Source organism: Dermacentor albipictus, chromosome 6 (assembly GCF_038994185.2).
Source record: "Dermacentor albipictus isolate Rhodes 1998 colony chromosome 6, USDA_Dalb.pri_finalv2, whole genome shotgun sequence".
NCBI lineage: Eukaryota > Metazoa > Arthropoda > Arachnida > Ixodida > Ixodidae > Dermacentor > Dermacentor albipictus.
This window is the reverse complement of record NC_091826.1, coordinates 94,713,175-94,735,988: the sequence shown is the minus strand read 5'-3', so window position 1 is coordinate 94,735,988 and position 22,814 is coordinate 94,713,175. Positions and strand designations below refer to the sequence as shown.

Below are 22,814 nucleotides of genomic sequence, written 5' to 3'. Positions count from 1 at the left end.
CAGTACGTGTTATGTTATATGCCGACGACTGCGTGCTGTATGAGAAAATAAGTTCGACTGATGATCAAATTAGGCTGAATAATGATTTTGCAAGAATAGTTTCTTGGTGTGAGAAGTGGCAAATGTCAATTAACTTTGAAAAAACCGTATTTATGAGAATAACACTTAAAAAGCTCCCTTTTCTATATTACTACACTGCTAATAATAATTTTCTTCACGAAGTCACAGAATATAAGTATCTAGGTCTATGGATCTCTGATAACCTTTCTTGGACCAGGCATGTCGACTATGTTTCAGCAAACGCTCTCCGAAAGCTTTTTTTCTTACGACGCTCGCTCAAGCTAGCAACCCCTGGCACACGCCTCCTTGCCTACAACACTATTATTAGACCAATCTTAGAATATGCAGTAATTATCTGGGACCCTTTTACAAAGGTAAACATAAATAAACTTGAAAGAATCCAAAAGAAAGCTGTAAGGTTTATATATAACACTTACGGGCGAGCATCAGTCAGTGACCTCCTCAAGAAAAACGGTTTACCCTCTATTCCTAACAGAAATCGCATATGTCGCTTAAAGTTTTTCTATCAATTAATTAATAATAATCTCAAAGTTGACACCTCCAATATCCTTACCTATTCCTCGGGGTACCAAACTAGAAATCGCCATTCTCTTTCTATAACACCATTAAATCCGAGAGTTAATTGTTTTAAATATTCCTTTTTTCCAAGGACCATCACTGATTGGAATAACCTCACGGATGACGTTGTCAAACAGACATCATTACATTCATTTCAAGAGCATTTGAATTGATTGCTGTTAATTGACCTTGTCGCTGTATTCTCTTGTGGAGTCTCTATGTGCAATTTTGTTTTCTTTGTGTCTGTAATTCTGTATCTCACACAATGTTTCCCACCTGCTATGATCTTGTGTACAAGATCGCAGTATTCATAAATAAAAATAAATAAATAAATAAAAAGTTGAAGCTGCGTTGCCGACCCTGCCCTCGAATTCTCTGCTCACATTACCTACGAATCAAAGCCTTCTTGACGCCGGCGTTGACGGCTATCCTGTGACTGCATTTATCGATACAGGAGCCCGTATTTCTATGATAAGTGCTACCTTCCGATGACGACTTAGAAAGCTGCTCACCTCAGCGCCGGCAAGAGTTGTCCCCGTTTCCGATCGCCATACTGTCCCTATCTCTTGTATGCACATGTTACGCATCAACATCACGGGCACCCACACTCCTGCCCTCTTCACCGTGATTGCCCATTGCCCCACGACCTAATTCTCGGACTCGATTTTCTCTGCGCGCGTTCCACTCTTATTGACTGCTCTTCAATGCATTACCCTTCGCCTTGAGTCGCTGAATTTCGCAGAACCTTGTAACCCGCCCCGTGCCACTTGCGCCCCACCCGCTTAGCCGCCTTTCATCAAAGTCGTTAGATTGCATTCAATTCTCGTCTTACCCACCTGCTCCTGATGGGAAGTACCTCGCCCCTCTTTTTCCCGACATTCTACTGCAGTATGACATTACCGTGCATCACAGTATTCTGGCTTTTACAGGTAACCACGGGGTCGCATTCACATATTTAACTTTGGATTGGCAAACCAAATTCTACCACAAAGTATTTGCCTTACCAACATTAATTATCTCGGCGACCATGAAGTGGCGACTTTATACACTGATGTTTCTTCCGAGCTTAGCAGGCCCCTCACGCCAGCCTCGGGCATCTATCCCATTATAAGAAAAAGTTGTGGCACGCCTGTTCTTTACGCAGGCTGAAAGCCTTGCGAAGTTTAATTGTCCTAAAGAGGCATTTTCGACTTGACGATCGCCTTTTAATATTGTGCTCAAAGTTAAGCTTAGCATTCATATTGGCGATGCTAAGCCTATTGAGCGATGGCCATATCGAGTTTCTGCGTCGGAACGCCGCGTAATTCAAAGTGAAGTGAACAAAATGCATGATAGAAATTTATTTGCCCTTCTTCAAGTTCCTGGGCGTCCCCTGTGGTGTAGGTTAAAAAGAAGGACGGCACGTGTTGCTTCTTTGTAGACTAGCGTCATCTGTGTAAAATTACTGAGATATCTACCCGCTCCTACGTGCAGATGGCGCCCTTGATTTCCGCCACGTTTACAGCTATTTCTCTTCTATTTATCTTATATGTGGATACTGGCATATTGATGTTTACGATATGGACAGGGGAAAAAACCGTTCATAACGCCCGATTGCCTATATCAATTTAAGGCGATGACCTTTGGGTGATGCAATATTCCGGCCACCTTTGAGCGTATAGGGGACAGCTTGCTCTGAGGTTTTAAATGCTCCATATATCTCTGCTACTTCGATGACGTCATCTTCCCGCCTACGTCCGACACCCATATTGAGCGTCTCACAACTATACTTCATTGTTTTTCGAAAGGCGAAGCTCAACTTACCCCGTGAAAATGTCGTTTTCGCCTCCATCAATTTGTTGGCCTGGGGAATCTCGTCGGCGCTTCCGGTGTACAGCCTTATCACGGCAAAACTCGCGGTGTCCGACATTTTCCGGTTCCGAAGACAACCACAGACTTTCTCAGTTCTGTAGGGTTAGGCTTGCACTTTCGTCATTTTTCTGGCAATTGCTAGACCCCTCACTTGTGAGCAATGGCGTACAGTTCTCATGGAGTACTTCAGAAGCCGCCGCTTTCTCTCGTCTTACAACTCTTCTCAGTTCACCACCCATCCTTGCCCACTTGGACCCTGATGCCCCGAAAAATTACGCGTAGTTGCTTGCGGCCATGCCGTAGGTGACGTTCTACTCCAGCGTGAGCAGCACAAGGATCGCGTTCTTGCTTATGCCAGCCGCCTCCTATGACCATCGGAGCACAACTATTTGATTATGGAAGGGGAGTGCCTTGCTTTTGTCTTGGCTGTTTCGTAGTTCCGCCCCTACCACTGCAGTCGTCCTTTCTGTGCAGTTACTGACCATCAAGCTCTCTGCTGGCTCTCATTCCTAAGAGATCCTGCAAGGCGGCTTGGTCGACGTACTTTGAGGATCAAAGCATTTTCATATTCTGTGGTTTACAAGTCTGGCCGCCTACACTGTAACGCTGTCAGCTTGTCGCGTTACCTTGGTGACGAATCTGACCCCTGAAATACCGACTATGCTGTTAGCATTTACTCAATTTCACAATTCTTTGATATCGCCGACCAGCAACCTTTTGACGCCCACATAAAAGCACTGATCGACTATTTCGAACGTTCTCTGGCCGATGCTACTGCACATCTATTCGTGCTCCGCGACGGTACTCAGTACCGTCATAATCTCCATCCTGACGGCTCTTAGTTTCTACTTTTGATACCTAAACACCTCCGCTCTACCGCTCTGCAAGAGCTTCACGACGCAGCAGCGACGGGACGCGTCGGCGTATCTCGAACCTATGATCGAGTACGCCTCCGTATTTTTCTCCAGGCCTCCCCGTTCCGAACGACGTTCTGTCACCGCGTCCCACGTATGCCAACGACGCAAAAGCCATTCCAGCTCCACATTGTCACCTGTAGCCATTCCATATAAGCGCCGAGTGCTTCGGTCGTGTCGGCATATATTTTCTCGGGACCTATCCGGAATCTATACATCAGGGAACAAGTGGGTGGAAGTGAATGCGGCCTACTCGACCCCATGTTCAGCACTTCCTGCTGTACGATATCTTTTGATGCGTGATGCTCTGGTCCAAATGATCACATTCGCTGGCGGTGTGTTTCTCTCCGAAGCCGCTGATGACGCCACACCTGTCTGCTCTATATAACATGGACTTATCAATGGCCTCACTGAGTACTTCAATTGAACCCTTACAGACATGCTATCGAAATAGATTTCAGCCGACCACCGTGGCTGGGACGTTGTTCCTCCTTAGATTACCTTCGCTACAACTGTTTCCATGTCAAAAATGCTGCCCCTGTTCCACGTTTTACGACGACCAGAACCGACGTAGGGATTGGTACAGTGCTTCCGGCCATCACAGCTTCCGGCTACCACGCGACGTGTGTGTGTGTGTATGCACGGCAATATATATATATATATATATATATATATATATATATATATATATATATATATATATATATATATATATATATATATATATATATATATATATATATATATATATGTATATATATATATATTGACACGTGCACTTGTTTGTCTTTATCAGGCGGCACGTTTTACCGCCTAACAAGTGTTATCGCACAGCGCAGGACGCGCCTGCATGTATCGGACGTTTCTGGAAGGTTATCGATGCTTCCATTCGCTGTCTGTGACCGAACCTTGTATAGTCTGACCACGTGTGTTCGCGACGCGAATAATGTAGAACTTTGTGGAAGGCTCGCGGGTCCCAACAATTACTTTGGAAAATTCGATGACGGCTGTATTAAAGCCGACGCGCTTGACCCGCAGATCAGGTTTTCGACGATCGCCGGCCGTGTTCGCCGCTATCGTTGTGCTATAATTGTAGCCTGTTTTTGTTGGCATAGGTTGGCCCAATAATAGGTATTTTTGTCTTTCACAGTATTGCTACTGTGTTCTTGTGTGTTCTGTGTTCTTCATATATATATATATATATATATATATATATATATATATATATATATATATATATATATATATATATATATATATCGGGCGACCACGTTTCACCGCTTAACAACTGTAATCGCACAGCGAGGGGCGCGCCTGCATGTATCCGACGTTTCTGGAAAGTTATCGATGCTTCTACCCGGCTGTCTGTTGTCGCCGAACCTTGTGTTATCTGATTTCATCGCGTAACGCGAATGGTGTAGAACTTTGTGGAAGGCACGCGGGTCCGAACGATTAGTCTGGAACATTCGACGACAGCTCTATAAAAGCCGACGCGCTTGACCCGCTGATCAGATTTATGACGATCGCCGACTGTGTTCGCCGCTCTCGTAGTGCTTTAAGTGTAGCCTGTTTTTTGAGCACAGGTTCGCCCAATAAAAGCAAGTTTTTGCCTTTCACAGTATTGCTACTGTGTTCTTTGACGTCACGACCACGTGACAATGAACATATATATATATATATATATATATATATATTAACTTTGATCGGGAGAACCTGTGCTCAAAACACAGGCTACACTCATCACACTACAACCGAGTGATGTTTAAAAAGTGTCGGAACGATTACAAGCACATCAAAGATATGAAGACTTACATGATGCACAACAATCATTTTATGCCGAACCAAGCATGATTCGCATTTTAGACAGGTCTACTGAGGCCTAGTTTGCCTAATTTATTACGTTTCTTTTGTAGTACTGCTGTGCATTTGCTTTACACTTAATCGGCCGAAAAAAAATAGAAACAAGACTTGAATTGTAAGAAAATTACTTGTCTGGGCTGGTTGGAGAATCAATAGCAGTTCCTCTAGATGTAAGCGTATTTTTTTGTAAGTCGTGCCTCACTCAGGAACTGATTTGTTATTACTTGCTGTATTCCGATACTGTTATGTGGTTTGTCGTGCCAGGCAACTACTGCTTGCTCATGAACCGAATTTTAGCTTTGTGATAACTCTTATATTGATAAAGACGTTTCTACCATGCGAGGTATGTATCTCTTACACAATTCTGAACTTCAGTACGTAGGGGCAAGAATTTTTCCTTTGTATGCCTCGCTGTTTGGACCTAACAATTTGTAGATGTTGTACGCACGTTTTTGAGCATATAATTGTTTCGTAGATGTTCGCACCGTCCGAGTGATGAGAATAAAGCTGTATCGCAACAAATGGTACCATTACGTAGACACTCCAGATATTGTTTGGTATCCTTGAAGAAGGCAGGATACGTGGAGTGCAGTAATGTATTTTTTGACAAAATTTGGTAAGCAATGCTAAGAAATTATAAGATGCTCAACTTGGGCTGAAACAAAGTGTGTGCTGACCTCTTGGCATTGAGGCTTGGTGCTAGTGCGTTCTGATGATTCTGTCAATGCTGCGTATATAGGACCCACTGACGATCTATAATCGGAAATTTGTGAACGTTTCGATGCATCTTAACATACAAATGCGAAGAATCATACCGGATACAGTAATTCAGGTAGTAGCTTGTGTCTGTATCTCAAATACTTGCTGCCCAAGTAATTTCTATCACGATACAATTGAAGTTTTCTTTGCCCAGCCCTGCTCACCGCGCTCTCCGCATTCCGCGCCTGCACGAGAAAGTGTTGCAGTGTGAGAGAAGGATGGTAGTGGCTTTTCAAGCTGGAACTCACGCCACTGCAATTAACAAACCAAAGAGTAATTGACTTACATGTATATCCACCTATACTACGGCTTCAAATTTTCTGGTTAACGGCTGTGTCGTGCACAAGAATTACGCAGAGAATTAACAATTGCCTATCAGGGATCATCAATTAGTGACATAGACCATTCAACATGCATTTTAAATAGAAAAGAAATAGCCTAGTGGAAGCGTTCCACTAAAACTCTACATTGGCAATCATCAGTTTTGGTTTCTATGCAGGTTATTAAACCAGGCAACAAAACAAAATGCACGCTTTTGTTTCGATTAGCAAAAAAAAAACATTTGAAATAAATTCATGGGGATCACTTCAAGGGCGATATTCGTGTCATAGCTCGTGATCTCCATTGCTGAAAAGAGTTTCTTGGTTTTCAGATAAAGGATTTTTGTAACTCGGAGGACAAAAGCCACAGACACAACAAGTTTGCACCTAACATGCACAACAAGATGTGCAATGGCAAGCCCACCTGGGACGTCATCAAGCAGAACGAAGACTTCATGGGGTACGTATGCTTCCTTCACGATGACGAAGTCATTGACGCAGCAACGTGGAAAGTTGGGCCAGTTGGAAAACATGCATTTTTGGGTCAATGCGAGAAACCATGGCAGCGCAAAAAGGAAAGAAACAGCGGTCGGCCTGTGTCCTTGGCTTTGTTTTGATTCAAAGAACAAATCAGCGACGCAAAGGCAAACCTACCTTTGGCACAATGATCTTTGTGGCCTGGTGGTGTCGCAGCGTTTATAACCATAAATTTGTACACATAAAAGTTTATTATAGTGAGCTGAATTTTTCATTAATTATGGAAACATACGGAAGGGTCTTAGCTATCATTCATGAAGCTTTACTAAACGTCTTATTCGCGTGCGCAATAACGAACAGGTGTACGATGCGTGTAGTCAAGTTAAGCAGCCACAGTAGCTTCTACGTCCTGAACAGCTGTTTGAAGTAATTACTGGACTTTTAGATGTTTATAATCGTTAAAATGATGACCAAAATCGGATCAAGGTAAAAGCGGGAGCCACCATTTCCACAAGCGGACTTGCCTTTTTCAAGGAAGACACATGCTTTCCTCGCCACAGTCTATACAGGTAGGGTTCTTCTGACGGAGAGAGGGGTAACGCGTGCGATTGCCGTTACGAGCGAAGGTGTGTTAAGTAACTCCGCAGGTACAGAATTGAGAATAAAGGAATGCTGTGCAGAAGGTCTATAACACGGCAGTCTGGCAGCCGGTGGGTCAACGGCGTGCACACCATCCATTACCGGCTGCGCTGGTGGCCATGGGCTAGTCTCTGAAAGATATCACATAAGCAGTGGTAAAAACCGGGGCTCATGAAAAAGACAGTATACAGCAAATAACTGAAATGAGAGAGAAACGTTTATTAGACGAAACAGTGTCCCGAGCGAGGCCGGGTATCACCCTAAGGTGGGAGGGCTCCTTAGTCCAGGAACCCTCTGGCTTCGACTGCCCTCTTAGCCCTGGCGACGAGTTGTTGTTGGTCTTCCAGGTCCCCGAGGGTTAGCTTGGCCTCCCACGTTTCAAACAGGTCGTTTGCCTGCGTTTCTGGTTGCATTTCGCTGCCTTCCTGCCACGGGCATTCCAGGAGCAAGTGTGCCAGAGTGTCGGGTACGTTGCACAGTGGGCAGAGGTAGCCGTGGAGTGTCGGGTAGAGGCGATGCATCATCGTTCCGTGCGTGTATGTGTTACTTTGCAGGCGTCTAAAGATTAGGCTTTCTTCTCTGTCGAGTTTAGGGTGCGGTGGAGGGTACACTCGACGCTCGAGCCTGTAATGCTGCAATATGGCCGAATAGTTGGTGGGTACGGCCTCCGCCTCTTCTGTCACGGGTCCGAGAGCGCGTGGGGAGTGGGGAGCCCGGCTGACGTGCTCGCGGGCAGCGGCGTGGGCTGCTTCGTTCCCCTCTAGTCCCTCGTGTCCGGGTACCCACGTTACGCAGGTGTACGGGAGCGGAGTGCTTTGTCTTTTTAGTATCTTGAGTGCATCGGCCGAGATGCGGCCCCTCAAGAAGTTTCTGCAGGCGGCCTGAGAGTCGGTGAATATAATTGCTGCGTCTGTGCATGTGGTGGTGGCGAGAGCGATTGCCGCTTCTTCAGCCGTTTCCGGGTTGCGTGCCTTGATGGTTGCCGATGCAAGCTCGGAGCCTTGGGAGTCGACGACGCTCAGAGCGTACGCGTTTCGATGCGGATACTTGGCCGCATCGGTGTAGCGGGCATTCGGGTCATGCTTGAAACTTCTTTTGATGGCGTTGGCTCTAGCCTGTCTTCTACTCTTGTGATATATGGGATGCATGTTACGCGGGACACGTGCGATGGAAATGCACTCTCGAACGTCCGGTGGTATTCGCTCTTTCTTGTCCATGTCTGCGACATACGTCTCGCTGTAGTTTAGGTTTCGGAGTACTGATCTCCCTGTGGGCGTGAGCTTGAGTCGTTCCAGCTGGCTGTTCTTGTGCGCTTCGGCGAGCTCTTGCCACGTGTTGTGGACGCCCATGTTAAGGAGACGTGATGTAGAGGCCATGGCGGGGAGTCCCAGGGCGGCTTTGATTGCCTTCCTTATCATGATGTTCAGTTTTTCTATTTCAGCGTTCTTTAAAGCCAGCTACGGCGTGCCGTATGTGATGCGGCTGGTGAGGAGCGCTTGTACTATTCTTAGAGTGTCTTGCTCCTTGAGCCCGCTTCTTTGGCTTGAGATCCGTTTGATGAGGTGCGTTAGTTGCGAAAGGGTGCGTTCTAGTCTCGGTAGGCTGGCAGCTCCCGATCCGTCTTTGTGGATGTGGAGTCCAAGTATTCGCACGCTGTAGACTTTCGGGATTGTTGTCCCGTTGAGTGTGATGCTGGGGTCGGGTTCTTCATAGTTGGGTGGTCGGCCTCTCGTTCTTGCTTTCAGGACGAGGTGTTCAGACTTCTCCGGGGCGCAGCGGAGGCCGCAGTTTCGGAGATAGCTTTCGATGGTGTCGACAGCTTCTTGTAAGCTACTTTCTTGCCTTCCAACGTTCGTAGCTCTGGTCCAGAGCGTGATGTCATCAGCATACATCGCGTGACGCAGATCTGGTATGGTCTCGAGTAGTGGGGGTAGCTTGATCATAGCTACGTTAAAGAGTAGCGGTGAAATGACCGACCCTTGCGGAGTGCCTCTGTTTGGAAGTAGGAAGCTTTCACTGCGGATGTTGCAGATTCCGACTGTTGCCGTGCGGTCCATCAGAAAGTTTCTGACGTATGCGTAGGTCCTAGTGCCGCAGCCGGTGCTTTCGAGATTGTTGAGGATCGCGTCGTGGCTAACGTTATCAAAGGCTCCCTTGACGTCTATTGCCACTATGGAGTATTTGCTTCGATTGTTTAGGTGATCTAGAAGGCCTTCTTTTTGTTGTAAGAGCACATCCTGCGTTGAGAGGTGCTGCCTGAAACCGAACATGGTGTCTGGTAGGTGGTCGTTGTCTTCTAGGTACTGGGTAATGCGGTCGTGCACCATATGTTCGAAAAGCTTTCCCGCGCACGAGGTGAGGGAGATCGGGCGTAGGTTCTCCAAGCTGAGAGGTTTGTTGGCCTTGGGGATCATGGTGATGTCCGAGTGTTTCCACACAGCAGGCAGTTCTCCTTTCTCCCAGCACTCATTGCAGTAACGGAGGACAGCCTCGGTGGCCTGCTGCGGTAGGTTGCGTAGGTGTTTGTTAACGATCCTGTCTTTACCTGGGCTAGTATTTCTAGTCAGCTTGGATAGGGCTACGTGGATTTCGGCCTCCGTGAAGGGTCGGTCGAGTTCTGGGTTCTGTTTTCCAGAGTATTCTTTGCAGCGAGTTGACGCGGTAGAGGGTGCATCTCCGCATAGTTTCTTTTGTAGTTCTCGCAGGAGGTGTTCTTCTGATCCGGCGTGGTTGTGGATAAGACTGTGAAGATGTTGCTTCTGCTTCGTTTTGGTGGGTTCAGTGGCGAGGAGTGCGCGTAGGAGGTGCCAGGTCCTCTTCGTGCTCAAAGTCCCCTGTAGCTTGTCACAGAAAGCGTGCCAGTTCTGCCTGACGAGGTGTTCCGCATAGTCTTGAGCCTGCTTGGTAAGGAGAGCGATGCGTGTTTTTAGCTTTCTGTTAAGCTTTTGTCGCTTCCATCTCTTCAGGAGGCCACTTCTTGCCTCCCAGAGATGTAGGAGGTGCGCGTCGACCGCAGGTGTATCGGCATCGAGTCGTATGATCTTGGTGTGACGTTCTGCTGTGTCTAATACATTTTTGAGCCACTCGTCAATGTCACTTATGCTTGCTCCGGAATCTAGCTTGTCCCTGAAGGACTTCCAATCGGTTAGCCGTGCAATTCCTGTCTTGGTCTGCTTACGGGTGTGTGCTACATCTAATTGGAGAATATGGTGATCGCTACCTAAGGTTTCCTGGAGTCGACTCCACTCTGCCCAGGGGACGTCCGCAGTGAAGGTAAGATCGGGGTTTGTGTCCCTGGAGACGCTGTTTCCAATAACTGAAATGAAATAAATAAATAAAAAGAAAGCAAAACTTGGATTGCTCACATTGTGGTATTTTCTTTCTTGCCTTTTGCTTTCTTTTTATTTATTTATAACTGAAATGAAATAAATAAATAAAAAGAAAGCAAAAGGCAAGAAAGAAAATACCACAATGTGAGCAATCCAAGTATCCTTGCCTATTGCTTAAAATTTAGCATAGCGAGTAGATTCTAAAGCTCCCTTCGAAACGTTTATGCCTACTGGTTGCAATGTTCTGAACCTACGAATAAGGTATTATGAATAAGATGAGTCTCTGTATTTTCTTTCTCGTTCACAACGGAAATGTGTCCGCAAGATTCAAAGTTTAAGTTCATCGTAGTTATGACCTGGTTGGTTGAAATGTTTGGCGACGGCTCTAGGAAGCGCTTTAGCTGTGTCCTGACGATGTCCATTTAATCTGACATGCATTGATTGTCCCGTTTTACCGATATATTGTTTCATAGGGAACGAACATTCAATTATGTGCGCCACATGCGATCTTGCACAAGTAAAGGTAGATTTGACTTCGTGGGTTTAACTATTTGCGGTACTTTTACCTTCTATGTAACATTGAAGGTGCCTACAAGTTTTGCACAAATGGTTATAATATGCTTTCAATACGGGGGAATGATGTTTGCTGACGTTTGCGGGCACTAACATGTGTTAAAATTTTTATTGCGGCGATAGGTAACCCGATAGGTAATCGGGGAATGCTCTTCTGGAACGCTCGTTACTTTATAATATTGGCAGCGTTTTCCTAGGATGGTTGTTCATCTTTGGGAGAGCATTAGAATATTTTGTTATCAACGCTGCCAGTTTGTGAGATTTTGGTGTAGGCTATTCGTTGCTAACTCCGGCTACCTCTCCAATCTTGACGCAACATCAGATGATCCATCAAGAGCAACTTACCGGATAGTTTCTTTCTGCTAGCTTTCTATGAGGTCATTTAGGTTGTGGATATAATCGCTATCTTCGCTGCAGATTCTTCTTATTCGTTTCGCTTGCTCGACAAAAATTCCTTCCTTGGAGTGCCGCAGGTGATGGCTTTTGTAGTCTAAATATTGCTGGCTATCTGTACGCTTCCAGGAAAATGTCTTTCACCGTTTTCCGTTTTCTATGTAGACCGCCGTGTACAGGAAGTTGATTTGACTGAGAGTGGGCGCGCATTAAATTAAATACTTGCGTGAAAGCGATCGAAATGGCTAATTAAGCCTGTTAACGCGCTTGCGCCTTGTTTATATATTATAAATATATTGTCAGTGTAACAAAAATTGGTTTGGCGTTTTAAAAGGCAGGATTTCAGCAGGTATGTTTCAAGCTGCCCCATGAAAATGTTCGCATACGGGGGAGCGAATGGTGTTCCCATGTTAGTGCCGAAAGTTTGCAGGTAGTGAATAGAATGTAATTTGAAATAGTTGAGCGTGAGAACTAACCTAAGAAGCGACAGGTAAACTTGAGGAGCGTGCGCTTGGGGATTGATTGCGATGGATTTCGATACGGCTTCAATTCCTTCCCTCATGGGTATGTTAGTGTAAAGGACAGAAACATCCAAAGTGACTAGAATAGCGTGGTTTCGGTTCGTGTTGATGTCGTCGATAATTCCAAGGAAGGGCGGCGTGTCTTGAAAAAAAAAACAGCAGGGTGGTGGGGATGTTTGACAGGGGTTTATTTTGGACTTTACATTGTCTTCCGGTAGGTGCCTTTTTATTAGACACAATAAGCCGACCTGGGATTCCTGCCGTAATTATTTCTTCGGAGGGAACATTATCTATTTGAGGAAGTAGATAAAGGCAGCCTGCCACTTTGTTCTTTTGAGTCATGAAGAAATATTGAGGGGGCGAATGGTATAACGGTTCAGAAGGGAACCAGTCCACTTGGCTTCATCTGATTGGTTAAATAAATTATGGGGTTTTACGTGCCAAAACCACTTCCTGATTATGAGGCACGCCATAGTGGACTCCGGAAATTTTGACCACCTGGGGTTCTTTAACGTGCACCTAAATCTATGTACACGGGGGTTTCCCATTTTTCCCCCATCAGAATGCAGACGCGTTGGCCGGGATTTGATCCCGCGACCTCGTGCTCAGCAGCCCAACACCATAGTCAGTGAGAAAACACGGCGGGTTCATGTGATTGGGCAAAATTTTGCTCGCGTAAATGGCCGTCAGAGACCGCGAGGTGGCACCGCAAATTATGCTCACGTCACGCATCTGTCAATCGTTTCCAAGGCGAACCCAAATTTGGCTGAAAGTGGAAACGGTGAAGGGGTAGTCTGCTTTAGATTCCGTTGGTGTGTCTTGGCTGTTGGCTTGCGACGCAGACCGCGCTGACCGGTTGCACCACCCGGAGACACGCGGGCGTCGCGCGCGCGTGCGTTGGTTGCTTCGGAGGCTATTACTTGGTTTTTTTTCCATCTGCTTGGCGTTTCTCTTTCGCTGTCGAACACGGCTGGATTGTGATACGCGTTCGAAGAAGTGATGGATAATGAGTTGCCCCACCCCTGCCGGCTTTTTAAGCAGACCTTTTGCAAGCTACAATATCAATTGGAGGAGACTCGGGTGCAAGTGTACGAGGGGTCATTCCACGCAGAAGAAGCAATTTTGCACTGCGGTTCATCGCCACCGGCCTGCAGCTCCCATAGTTCGGTAGGAGGTGAAGCATTAATCTGAATGGCCTAGATCTGTCCACGAAGTTGCTATCGCAATTACTCTGTTGGTCCGTAGATGGGCTGGGTTGGCTTTCCCGTGACCTACATTTCAAAGGCTATGCCAAGGAGATATTCGCATGGTGAGATCAAATTCCCAGTGCGATCGCCAGCATGAATAGCTCGCACATCGCTGTTCGACAATGAGAAGGGTTCAACCTGGGCTGGTCCTGCGCTTCCTTCGTTAGGCTGATAAAAATATACAGTCGGGGCGGGAAGATACTGTGGAGATCTCTTTTTTTTTAGCTGCCCTTTTATCTCTACTTCGGGAGTGCCGCACTTTGTTCCTCAATTTGACCGCGTAGCGTGCACCGTCAGCACCACGCTCTTCGATTTTACTTCGCGCAGGCAATGCAGGGCCCGTATACCATAATGTTCGATTTCAAGTTCCATTGCTTCTACACACGATGTGCCGTGGGAGAGATCGCAGGGATGGCGGCAGCGCCGACGGAGAGCGAGTCATGACCGAGCCGATGACGAAGGGCGAAAAAAGAAGGGAAATTGATATAGTCGGCTAGTAAAGTTGACCCTAAAATCCAGTTGACGCTTTTGTCACGCTCGCTACGCTACGAAGTGCTGGCAGCGCCTTCCGCGTGCATTGTGCAAGCTCCTGGTAGCAGAAGACATAGCGCGGCGCTCTGCCAGCTCATTTACGCTTGCGGTACCGTCTGTCCCCTGAAAATGAAAAAAGAATGACATAATAAATTACTTCTCCACTGCGTAAACGCCCGGCACCACACGTTTATACTTTACAACTTGCCATACAATTTTAACTTATATTTTATATTTATTAAGCAATCAGAAACTTTCTGCACTTCCTCGGTTAGCTTGTCATATGATGACATACACTTCTCAGGTAGCGCCCTGTCGTTTATTGGTCGCGTCCTCCTCTTCTTTCACCTCCGGCTTGGAAGTGGAACCTTTACTGACGTAAGCGTCGAAGTGAACGTTTGATTTTCCGAACCGTTATAATATTTAGCCCGAGATCGCGTGATTAGTTCCCTGAACAGGAGCTTGGCTATTGTGCTTTGCACAGTTATATTGTATTCTGAAGTTAGGTTAGAGTCGCGCTTTGTGTAATGGGTGGTGTTACTAAGTTGTTTGGAGGCCTCATTCTTGTGCTTCTTTATAGGCCAGATTACGATACTGCCGCCTTTGTGTGCTTCTTTTGTTACAATACCATTCTTTTCCGCAAGTTCCTTAATGATTTGGTGCTGAGCGGGGGTAAACTCTTTCCTGTCCGGCAATGCCCCGGTGACTCTAAAAATTCCTTGGAGATTAGCTTTCGGTATAAATCCAGTTCTCGGCACTGTTCTGTTTCTCCTGTCCACGTCCTAGATGGTCTAAGGGAGTTTCTATCCTGTTTTCCTTCTTCTAGCCTATCGAAAAAGAACTCCTTAATGTGCATGCATCTTGAAAACTCTGTTATATCTGTGTGGAGCTCGTGTTCGTTTACTGCGTTATTTATGGGAGAAAACGTTAGACTACGTTTCAGGAGATCGAATTCATTGGGGCTTAGACTCAGGGACATGGCTACTACGCAGCTGCAGTGCTCTGAATTCTCCCTTGTAGCACTATCGGAGGTGCTATGTGCTTTAGGGGTTACAATAATTTTCTTGGGTGCATTTGCAGCTCTAACATCTTTGTGCTAGTATTGGTCTAGCATTATTTGCCTACCTAATGTGCAGTGGCGTAGCCAGAAATTTTGTTCGGGGGGGGCTACGCCACTGGCCCAATATATATATACAGCTGCACGTTGCAACTCCGCCTCCTCCTTAAGAGGGAGCTCTAGCTCGGGCGCTCCTATATAAACACATATAAAAGAAGAATTCGTTTTCTCGGTAACCACTGCACCAAATTTGATGAGGTCTGTTGCATTTGAAAGAAAAACTTAAAATCTAGTGACTACTGGTTTCGAATTTTTCATTTAGGTGGTCAATTATTTATTAAAAATTGGCCAAAATTGAAAATTTTCAGAAAACGGAACTATCAAGTTTAAAACTCAGTGACTCAACAATGAAATATTATATCACAATTCTGTGAATTGCATCTAATAGTACATCTACAGTGGACAAAATAGATATGTTACACATGAATCTCAAAAAATTTAGTATTGTGGAAATACGTCTTTTGCAGAACCCTTGTACACAACGTAACCAATTCAGGTAAGATACAAATTGACACAGCAAACTTGTCCGCCTTGACTGTTATAATAAATGCCGTTTAAAGAACCAAAATATCTGTTCTTCATGCATAGCTAATAATTTGTAAACGTCGTGCTTCTATTTTTTCAAACTTTCGAATTTTTCAAAATGTTTTAAACAAAATTCAAGCCCTAAATCGAAGTTCTGTTTCCAACAGACACTAGGACATACCTTTCTCTCTCAAATGCAACCAATTTCAATAAAAGCGATTAGCAGGATTATCTCAGAAAAGCGTTTCTGCGTTTTACAAGTATTTGAATAGGCCGCGTCGGATTGGGACCGAGCTAAAGCTTCCTCTTAAACAATTTATCGAGGGATCAAATACATGAATAATAACTGCACTGTCATTGCCAAAGATGCTGCAAACGAATTCTTGAAAGCTACGCACTGTAAATACAAGTAAAATATGTATTTTTTCATAAAATATTATGCTCGTATGTGCCAAAAATTGTGCCCTACATAACTGACATCAATGCTTCCACGTTTTTTGTCTATTTATTAAGTAAATAAAATATCACACGAACGTTAGAACTATATCAGTTCGAAACCAGGAAAGCAGTGCATGCCGCTTATATGAAAAATTAAAAGGCAATGAACTGAACAAGTTGAGGACAAATATCTTAATGAAACTTTGTCATTCAAGAACCGTGCTTACATTCTTGTATATATGCAACGGCCAGTGAAAAATCTCAATGACGCTGTCGTTTGTACCAATGTATTACGCAGGAGTAGCTGTCCCTTGTCGTGTATCGTGAGTAATTGCACCGAAGTTATAGTCGCGACAGAGAGCACGTATAAAAAGCAGGTGTTCTGCAAGATATATGAGGGCAAGTCAAATGAATGAGCCAACAACGGCGTACCTTATTTAAAAGTAGTCTTCGTGAAAATTTAGACATTTGTCCTATTGACTAACGAGTCGCGTGGTTCCCGTCTTATAAAACTCCTTGGGTTGCTGCTTCAAAAAGTCTGTATCTGGTTCCGTTCAGCTGTTTCTTTCGGTTGCCCCAAAATGTAGAAGTCGCAAGGTGACAGGTCTGAGCTGTATGGCGGATGTTGCAGCGTTTCCCACTTGAACTTTGCCAGTTTTCTATTAACCACATAAGCGACGTGGGGACAGGCATTGTCGTGGAACAAGATGACCCCATTCGTCAATTTTCCACGTTGTTCGTTCTTGATTGCGACACGCTGCCGTTCTGGCGTTTCACAATATCGGAAACAATTGATAGCCTCAGAAGAACTTCAGTTTGGCCTAGTTGGTACTTACTACAAATCATATTGACCGCAAAAAAGACGGGGACAGAGGAAGAAAACACATAAACAGCACGGGCGGTACTGTTTATGTGTTTTCTTCCTCTGTCCCCGTCTTTTTTTGTGGTCAATATGATATGCAATTGATAGCCTCTTAAGATTTAGCGAATTCTATCAGTAATCGACCCTGTCGATCGAAAAAAAAGTCAACAACACCTTTCCAGCGGAAATGATGGCCTTTACGTTCTTTGGGCGTGGTAAATTCGAATGTTTCCACTGTAAGCTTTGCCGTCGTGTTTCAGGCTCGTAGTAGTGGCACCAAGGTTCGTCCCCGATCACAGTTGCAAACAAGAAGTCGTCATCCTCATTGTGATACCCGATCAGATGAGTCAAGGCAGCGCGAAACTTCTCCGTCTTCTCGCGATGGTTCAAAATCTTGGGGATCCATTGCGCACCAAAGAGCCAATAAGCTCATGAATTATGGCGTGAACCGAACCGTGACTGATGTTCAGACGGTCTCCCTGTTCATCTATGCTTATCCTCCGTTCTTGTTTCAGCAGCTCATGAACCTTTGGAATTGTGGGGGGGATAATTGCACGATGGTTTTGGCCCGGTCTTAGAATGTCTTTGCAACGTCCTTTGAACCATTTGCTCCAACGCTTCACAGTGGTCAGTGAAATGCAGTGTTCAACGTACACGGCAGCCATATGGTGATTAATTTTTGTTTTGGAAACACCTTCACCTGTCAAAAACTTCGCGACACCGAGCTGTTCAACTTTTGAAGTGTCCATAATGTGACGCAACCACATTCAACCCAGTGTATGAGAGCATTAAAGAACATTTTTCACACCTGCGTGTCCCTTTTGTAAATGAGACATGCCGTTCTCCTACGCGCATGCCTCGCAGGTAATGAGCCGAACCATTATTGCGTGGTTAGGGTAGGCTCACTTTCATTTAACTCGCCCTCGTACATTAGAAATGCGAAAATACGGCTTGATAAAGGACAAAAAAGTGTCACTGGAAACAAAGTTCACTGCATGTATACACGAAACCTCGCAACAAGATATTTAAGTATACATTTAAGTCTCCAATGAGTCTATGTATGTAAGAAGAAGTAACTGTATATAATGCGTCAAACAAGGCAAATAAACATGTTGCACAATCATAGATTCACAGAATCCTAGATTCCGCCCCCATTCCATCCACTCCCCCCCGATGCATTGCGCGCGACGGAAGGCGACGCGCTTGCTCCCCGCTTTTCTCCTTTGCGCACACAATACTGAGCCACCATCGTCGGCTCACCCATTCTACCTCCCCTCCTACGCTTTCACTCGCATACAGCATGCAGCGCGTGGTCACGATGTTATCACCCTTGGACTTTATACGAAACGTGAGGGCGACGGCGACGGCAGGAATGCGCCTGGAGTGTCCATATAATTGCTTTCGCAATAATATAATAAACATATCCGTCAACTGAAGCGTCCCGGTGCCCATTACTTTCCGCAAAAGAAGTATCAAAATCGAACTTTCACCATGCGACAATTCGCTGCGCCGCAACAATGTATTTTTTTGTGTGAGGCGGAGGCACCGAAATGAAAAAAAAAACGCATAGGAAAGTATGTTGGCAGGTAGATATGTTGGAAGTATGTTGGCATAGGAAGGTATGTTGGAAGAGAACATGAGACGCTTGGTCCACTGAGAACCATACGCATAATGCTCAGTGTCCTACAGCGGCGAAATAAGACTTTCCGGAAAGGTTCCCCTCAAGGAATGCGGTGCAATCCTTCGAGTCCCCACACTGATGGCGGCGAGCGACCATTGTTTTTTTTTCTCGTCTGATAGCCAGAAAGTGTCCAAAACTATGTCAGGTGAAAATGCACTCGGCCAGAGCAAACCGAACACGCACCGAAGTGCAACGCACGGTGGTCGGGGCCATACGAGAAAAACGTATGCGCTCTGGCTGGCTTTGGCAGCCCGCGGGTAGGGTAGCGAGAACATAAAAAAAAGGGCTCAATGTGTCCTCGCGAATAAAAGTCAAAATAGAAAAAATAAATAAGAAGGTGGTTACTTTGGCTGGTTTTAGTGTCTTGACATGGATGTTCTGGCGTAGGTTAAAAAAAATGTTGATATTTTTTATGTGACATGACGGCACAAATGAACCACCCCAACGTTTCGTCTCATTCGACCTCGCTGCCTGCTTTGTCAACTCGTCTGCTGGTGTGTTGATTTGGCTTGTCTCGTTGTATGTTCCGATGTAAGTCTTTAGAAAAGTCAATGGACCTTTGGCGTCAAATATTTATAACAGCATTAAACCCACAAAGTTCCGCAATTCAAAATCTAAAGCACAACTTTGGAAATGTCAATGCACCTTTCACATCAAGAGCTTATGAGATTTATGCCTATAAAGTTTCGCAATTGATATCCATGCGCTCTTAGATTCCGTGGTCTCAGTGCGATGCCGCGGCGAGCCCGCTCACCATCAAAGCGCCCTTGAAACTTTGTGCTCGGATGGCACTGCTTGGCGTTATGTGACTCCCGGTTATGGGCGTTGCCACGAAATCCAGCCCGAGTTTGCAATCTTCGCGCTTAAATGTCTTTTCGAGCGTCAAAAAGACATTCTAGACAAAATACAGAGTGATTTCCGGCGCCGGGGGTCGCTTTGGTCGGCGGTGCATGGACAACACGAAAAAATTTCGGGGGGGGCTGAAGCCCCATAAGCCCCCCCCGCTGAAGCCCCATAAGCCCCCCCCCCCCCCCTGGCTACGCCCCTGCTAGTGTGGACGAATTGTTGAAGTTCCCTTTTTTTCCGGTTCAGATAAATTGATGCCATCCAGCTGATTAGTAATTATCCTAAGTTGTTCCTTGCAGACTTCTTCCCGAATAGAAGAGGATAGAAGATGATAGAAGAGAGCGATGCATTTTGTAGGACAGGATTGGACTTTAATAATAGCCTGGAGAATAAAGATCCGAGGGCACACCTAACCTTAATTCCGATACCTTTCGGGATTTTCCGTTGTTCCGTGCAGCTAGTGTCAGCTTTTAGGTGACATCTGTGATGTGTTTGGCGGCGTGTTCGTGGAATTGCCGGAAAGGGCGAGATTCGCTTTGTCGTGTGGCACCCGCCGTGTGCAGTAGTCATTTCTGTTTGGTTCGCGCAGACGTCCGGGGTGAAACATCTTGAGGTGGAGTATTTTGCGGTTCACTTTCTTGTCGAGGCCTGCATCGATTTCTGTGTGTCTGTTTGCTTTTTAGTCTATGTAGCTCCTTGCCTGAAGGCTGCACTGGTGGTTGTGGGCTTGCGTGTGAGTGGGTGTTGCCCAGGTGGTGCTGGTTCCACGTCCGCCGTCTTTGTAGACGCGTCTTGGTTTCCACCATCGGTGGAACGTGCGTTCGAGCTGGGGTTGAAAATTTCACGTGTTTGTTTCTGTGATGTATCCAACAGGTACGGAGGCATCACTGCTGTTTTTGATTGCGTCTATTTAAAAGAGTTCCTGCGCATATACTTGATTTTCTTTGCAATTACCTTGACACCATAGAAATTATGATGGATAGCGGTCCCAGGTGAGCAGAACATCGGGGTCCTGGTGTAATTCAGCCTTGTGCATGACATCCACGATTTCGTGTCGGGGAACCCTACCTATATATACTTTCCAAGGGACTCTTCTGTCGCCATTAGCTGCATCGTTCGCTCCTGATTTTACACTGTTCTTCTGTTGCTCAACCTCATGGTCCGCGCAGGTGATTATAATAGGGGGGTAGAGAAAGCATATATATATATATATATATATATATATATATATATATATATATATATATATATATATATATATATATATATATATATACATATATATATATATAAATATATACATATATATATATATATATATATATATATATATATATATATATATATATATATATAATTAGGGGTTGCATATCCAGATGATAGCTTTGGGCGCAGTGACTGGGGAAGAAAAAGACAGCTGGCGAGATGAGTGCCTGCGAAGCGTATATATGTTTCCATACAAGTCGTGTTAACCATAGGAATACAATGTGTCACTTCATTTTTGGTGGCAATGTGGCAATGGTGGTTACGGACACGCTCTCAACGCGCGAACATTGAGAAACAGTCCGTTGATGCCCTATCCACAGCTACTAGGCGTCCCCTTGTACGACGGCACTCTATGGTGCGAGGCCTATCTCATGCAGCTGGCAACTGTTCTGACAGCTAACGGCTGAGACAATGCCAGAAAAGTGCAAGCAGTAGCGCTGACCAGTTATGGAGCTTTTATGCAGCCTGACATTTGGTCATCACGCATACTTCAGGCCACTGACGAGAATCCCTGCCGATTTGTATGGCAAACCGTCACCGACACAGCTTCGCTACACTTGTCTGGCAGACCGGCACGTGAACCCGGGCAAGTCATTCCAGGAGTTGGCTGCAGACGTTCAAGGCCCCAACTCGAACGCGCCACAAGCACTCCATTTACCACGCTGAACTTCTGCTTAACTGAGACTTTCATCGACGCTATACAAGATCCAGCTTTTCACTATTGGGAGCGTACTGGCAAACTACAACACCTCCGGGCAGCAGTTACTTCGTCTTGGAGAGACAGTTCATTGGTGAAACACTCGCAACGTGTCCCTTCTGTTCCACCGAGAACTATGACTACCGGAAAAACTTAAGTCAGCATTCCGAACAGCCAGTTGTACTCAAAGAAACCTTTGAGGCGCGCTCCCACCAGAGACACTACCAACGTTTATTTGTAGATCCTGATGTCGCTCTTTTTCAGCAGTATCGGTGGCACGACAAACCAAGAAAAGGTTTCTCCGAGGTAGCAAAGATGTTCTAGTATCTTTTGTTTTTGCTGCCGAAGACATGGATTTATTGGCTTGCCTGCAGTTACGCTCTCATTGCCAGCAGCCGCCACTAGTTCTTTTTTTCGGATGGGGCTACTGGACACCATGTTTTCACTGATGTGCATGTTCGGGACAACAGCTCAGACTTTGGTTGACAGAGAGGCCGCCGTCAGTGTGTGGTACTCGACATAAGCACCACGCGTGCATAACTTACTTCAACCTTACTCCGTAGCACGGCATGTCTCGTCCTGAGAGTCTGGTGTAAAAGAAGGCGGAGGAATCGCCCTGAATGTGAGCGCCATCAAACAGACGCTTCCCGTAGAATTCACCTTTGCATAGAGTACCGTTGGGCCACTTGTCCTCGGCGGCGGGTAGGGTAGATAAACAGTGTGTAATGAAGAAAGGAAGAGAATGACATACCAATCATCATGAAGAGCGGAGCGCACGAGATCGGTGCTCGAACACCACCATGTGGTTCTCCCTTACATTTGGTGGATCGTGCTGGGTAGGCATATGACCGGCACCCTGGAACTCCAATGCCGCACATTGCACTCGACCATGCAAACTGACGCTGCCCAGTCACCACCATGTCTCACAGCCACCGTTTGCCACGGCCTGGTTCGCCAGCGAGACCCCCCAGTATTTTCGGGCACGGAAGACCAGGACGTCGCGGACTGGCTGTGTCGGCCTACGAAAAAGTTAGTGGACCCAACAAGTGGGATGACACTGCTAAGATGAGTACCGCGAACTTTTACCTGGCTGGCGTGGCGAAGCTGTCGTATACGAGCCAGGAATCAGAATTTGAGAACTGGTGCCCGTTTAAAGAGGCAATACCTGCCATTTTTGGTCGCGCTGCCATGCGGAAGTTACGCACCGAGAAACGGTTGCACACACAGACACTGGAACGAAATGAAACTTTCACTGCCTATATTGAAGACATAATCGATTTCTGCAGGCGCGCCGATGCATGAATGAGCAAAAGTGCCATAATACAGCAT

The 22,814-nt window shown here is 45.8% G+C and overlaps 1 protein-coding gene across 1 annotated transcript in view; it reads left to right on the top strand.

Annotated features, from left to right (window-relative positions):
* LOC135907492 (calcium-activated chloride channel regulator 1-like) overlaps positions 1-22,814 on the top strand; it is a 171,992-nt gene that overhangs the window by 17,638 nt on the left and 131,540 nt on the right. The window contains exon 5 of the mRNA XM_070541066.1: positions 6,676-6,803. Coding sequence (XP_070397167.1) covers positions 6,676-6,803 — 128 coding nt within the window. The remainder of the gene's footprint in view (positions 1-6,675; positions 6,804-22,814) is intronic.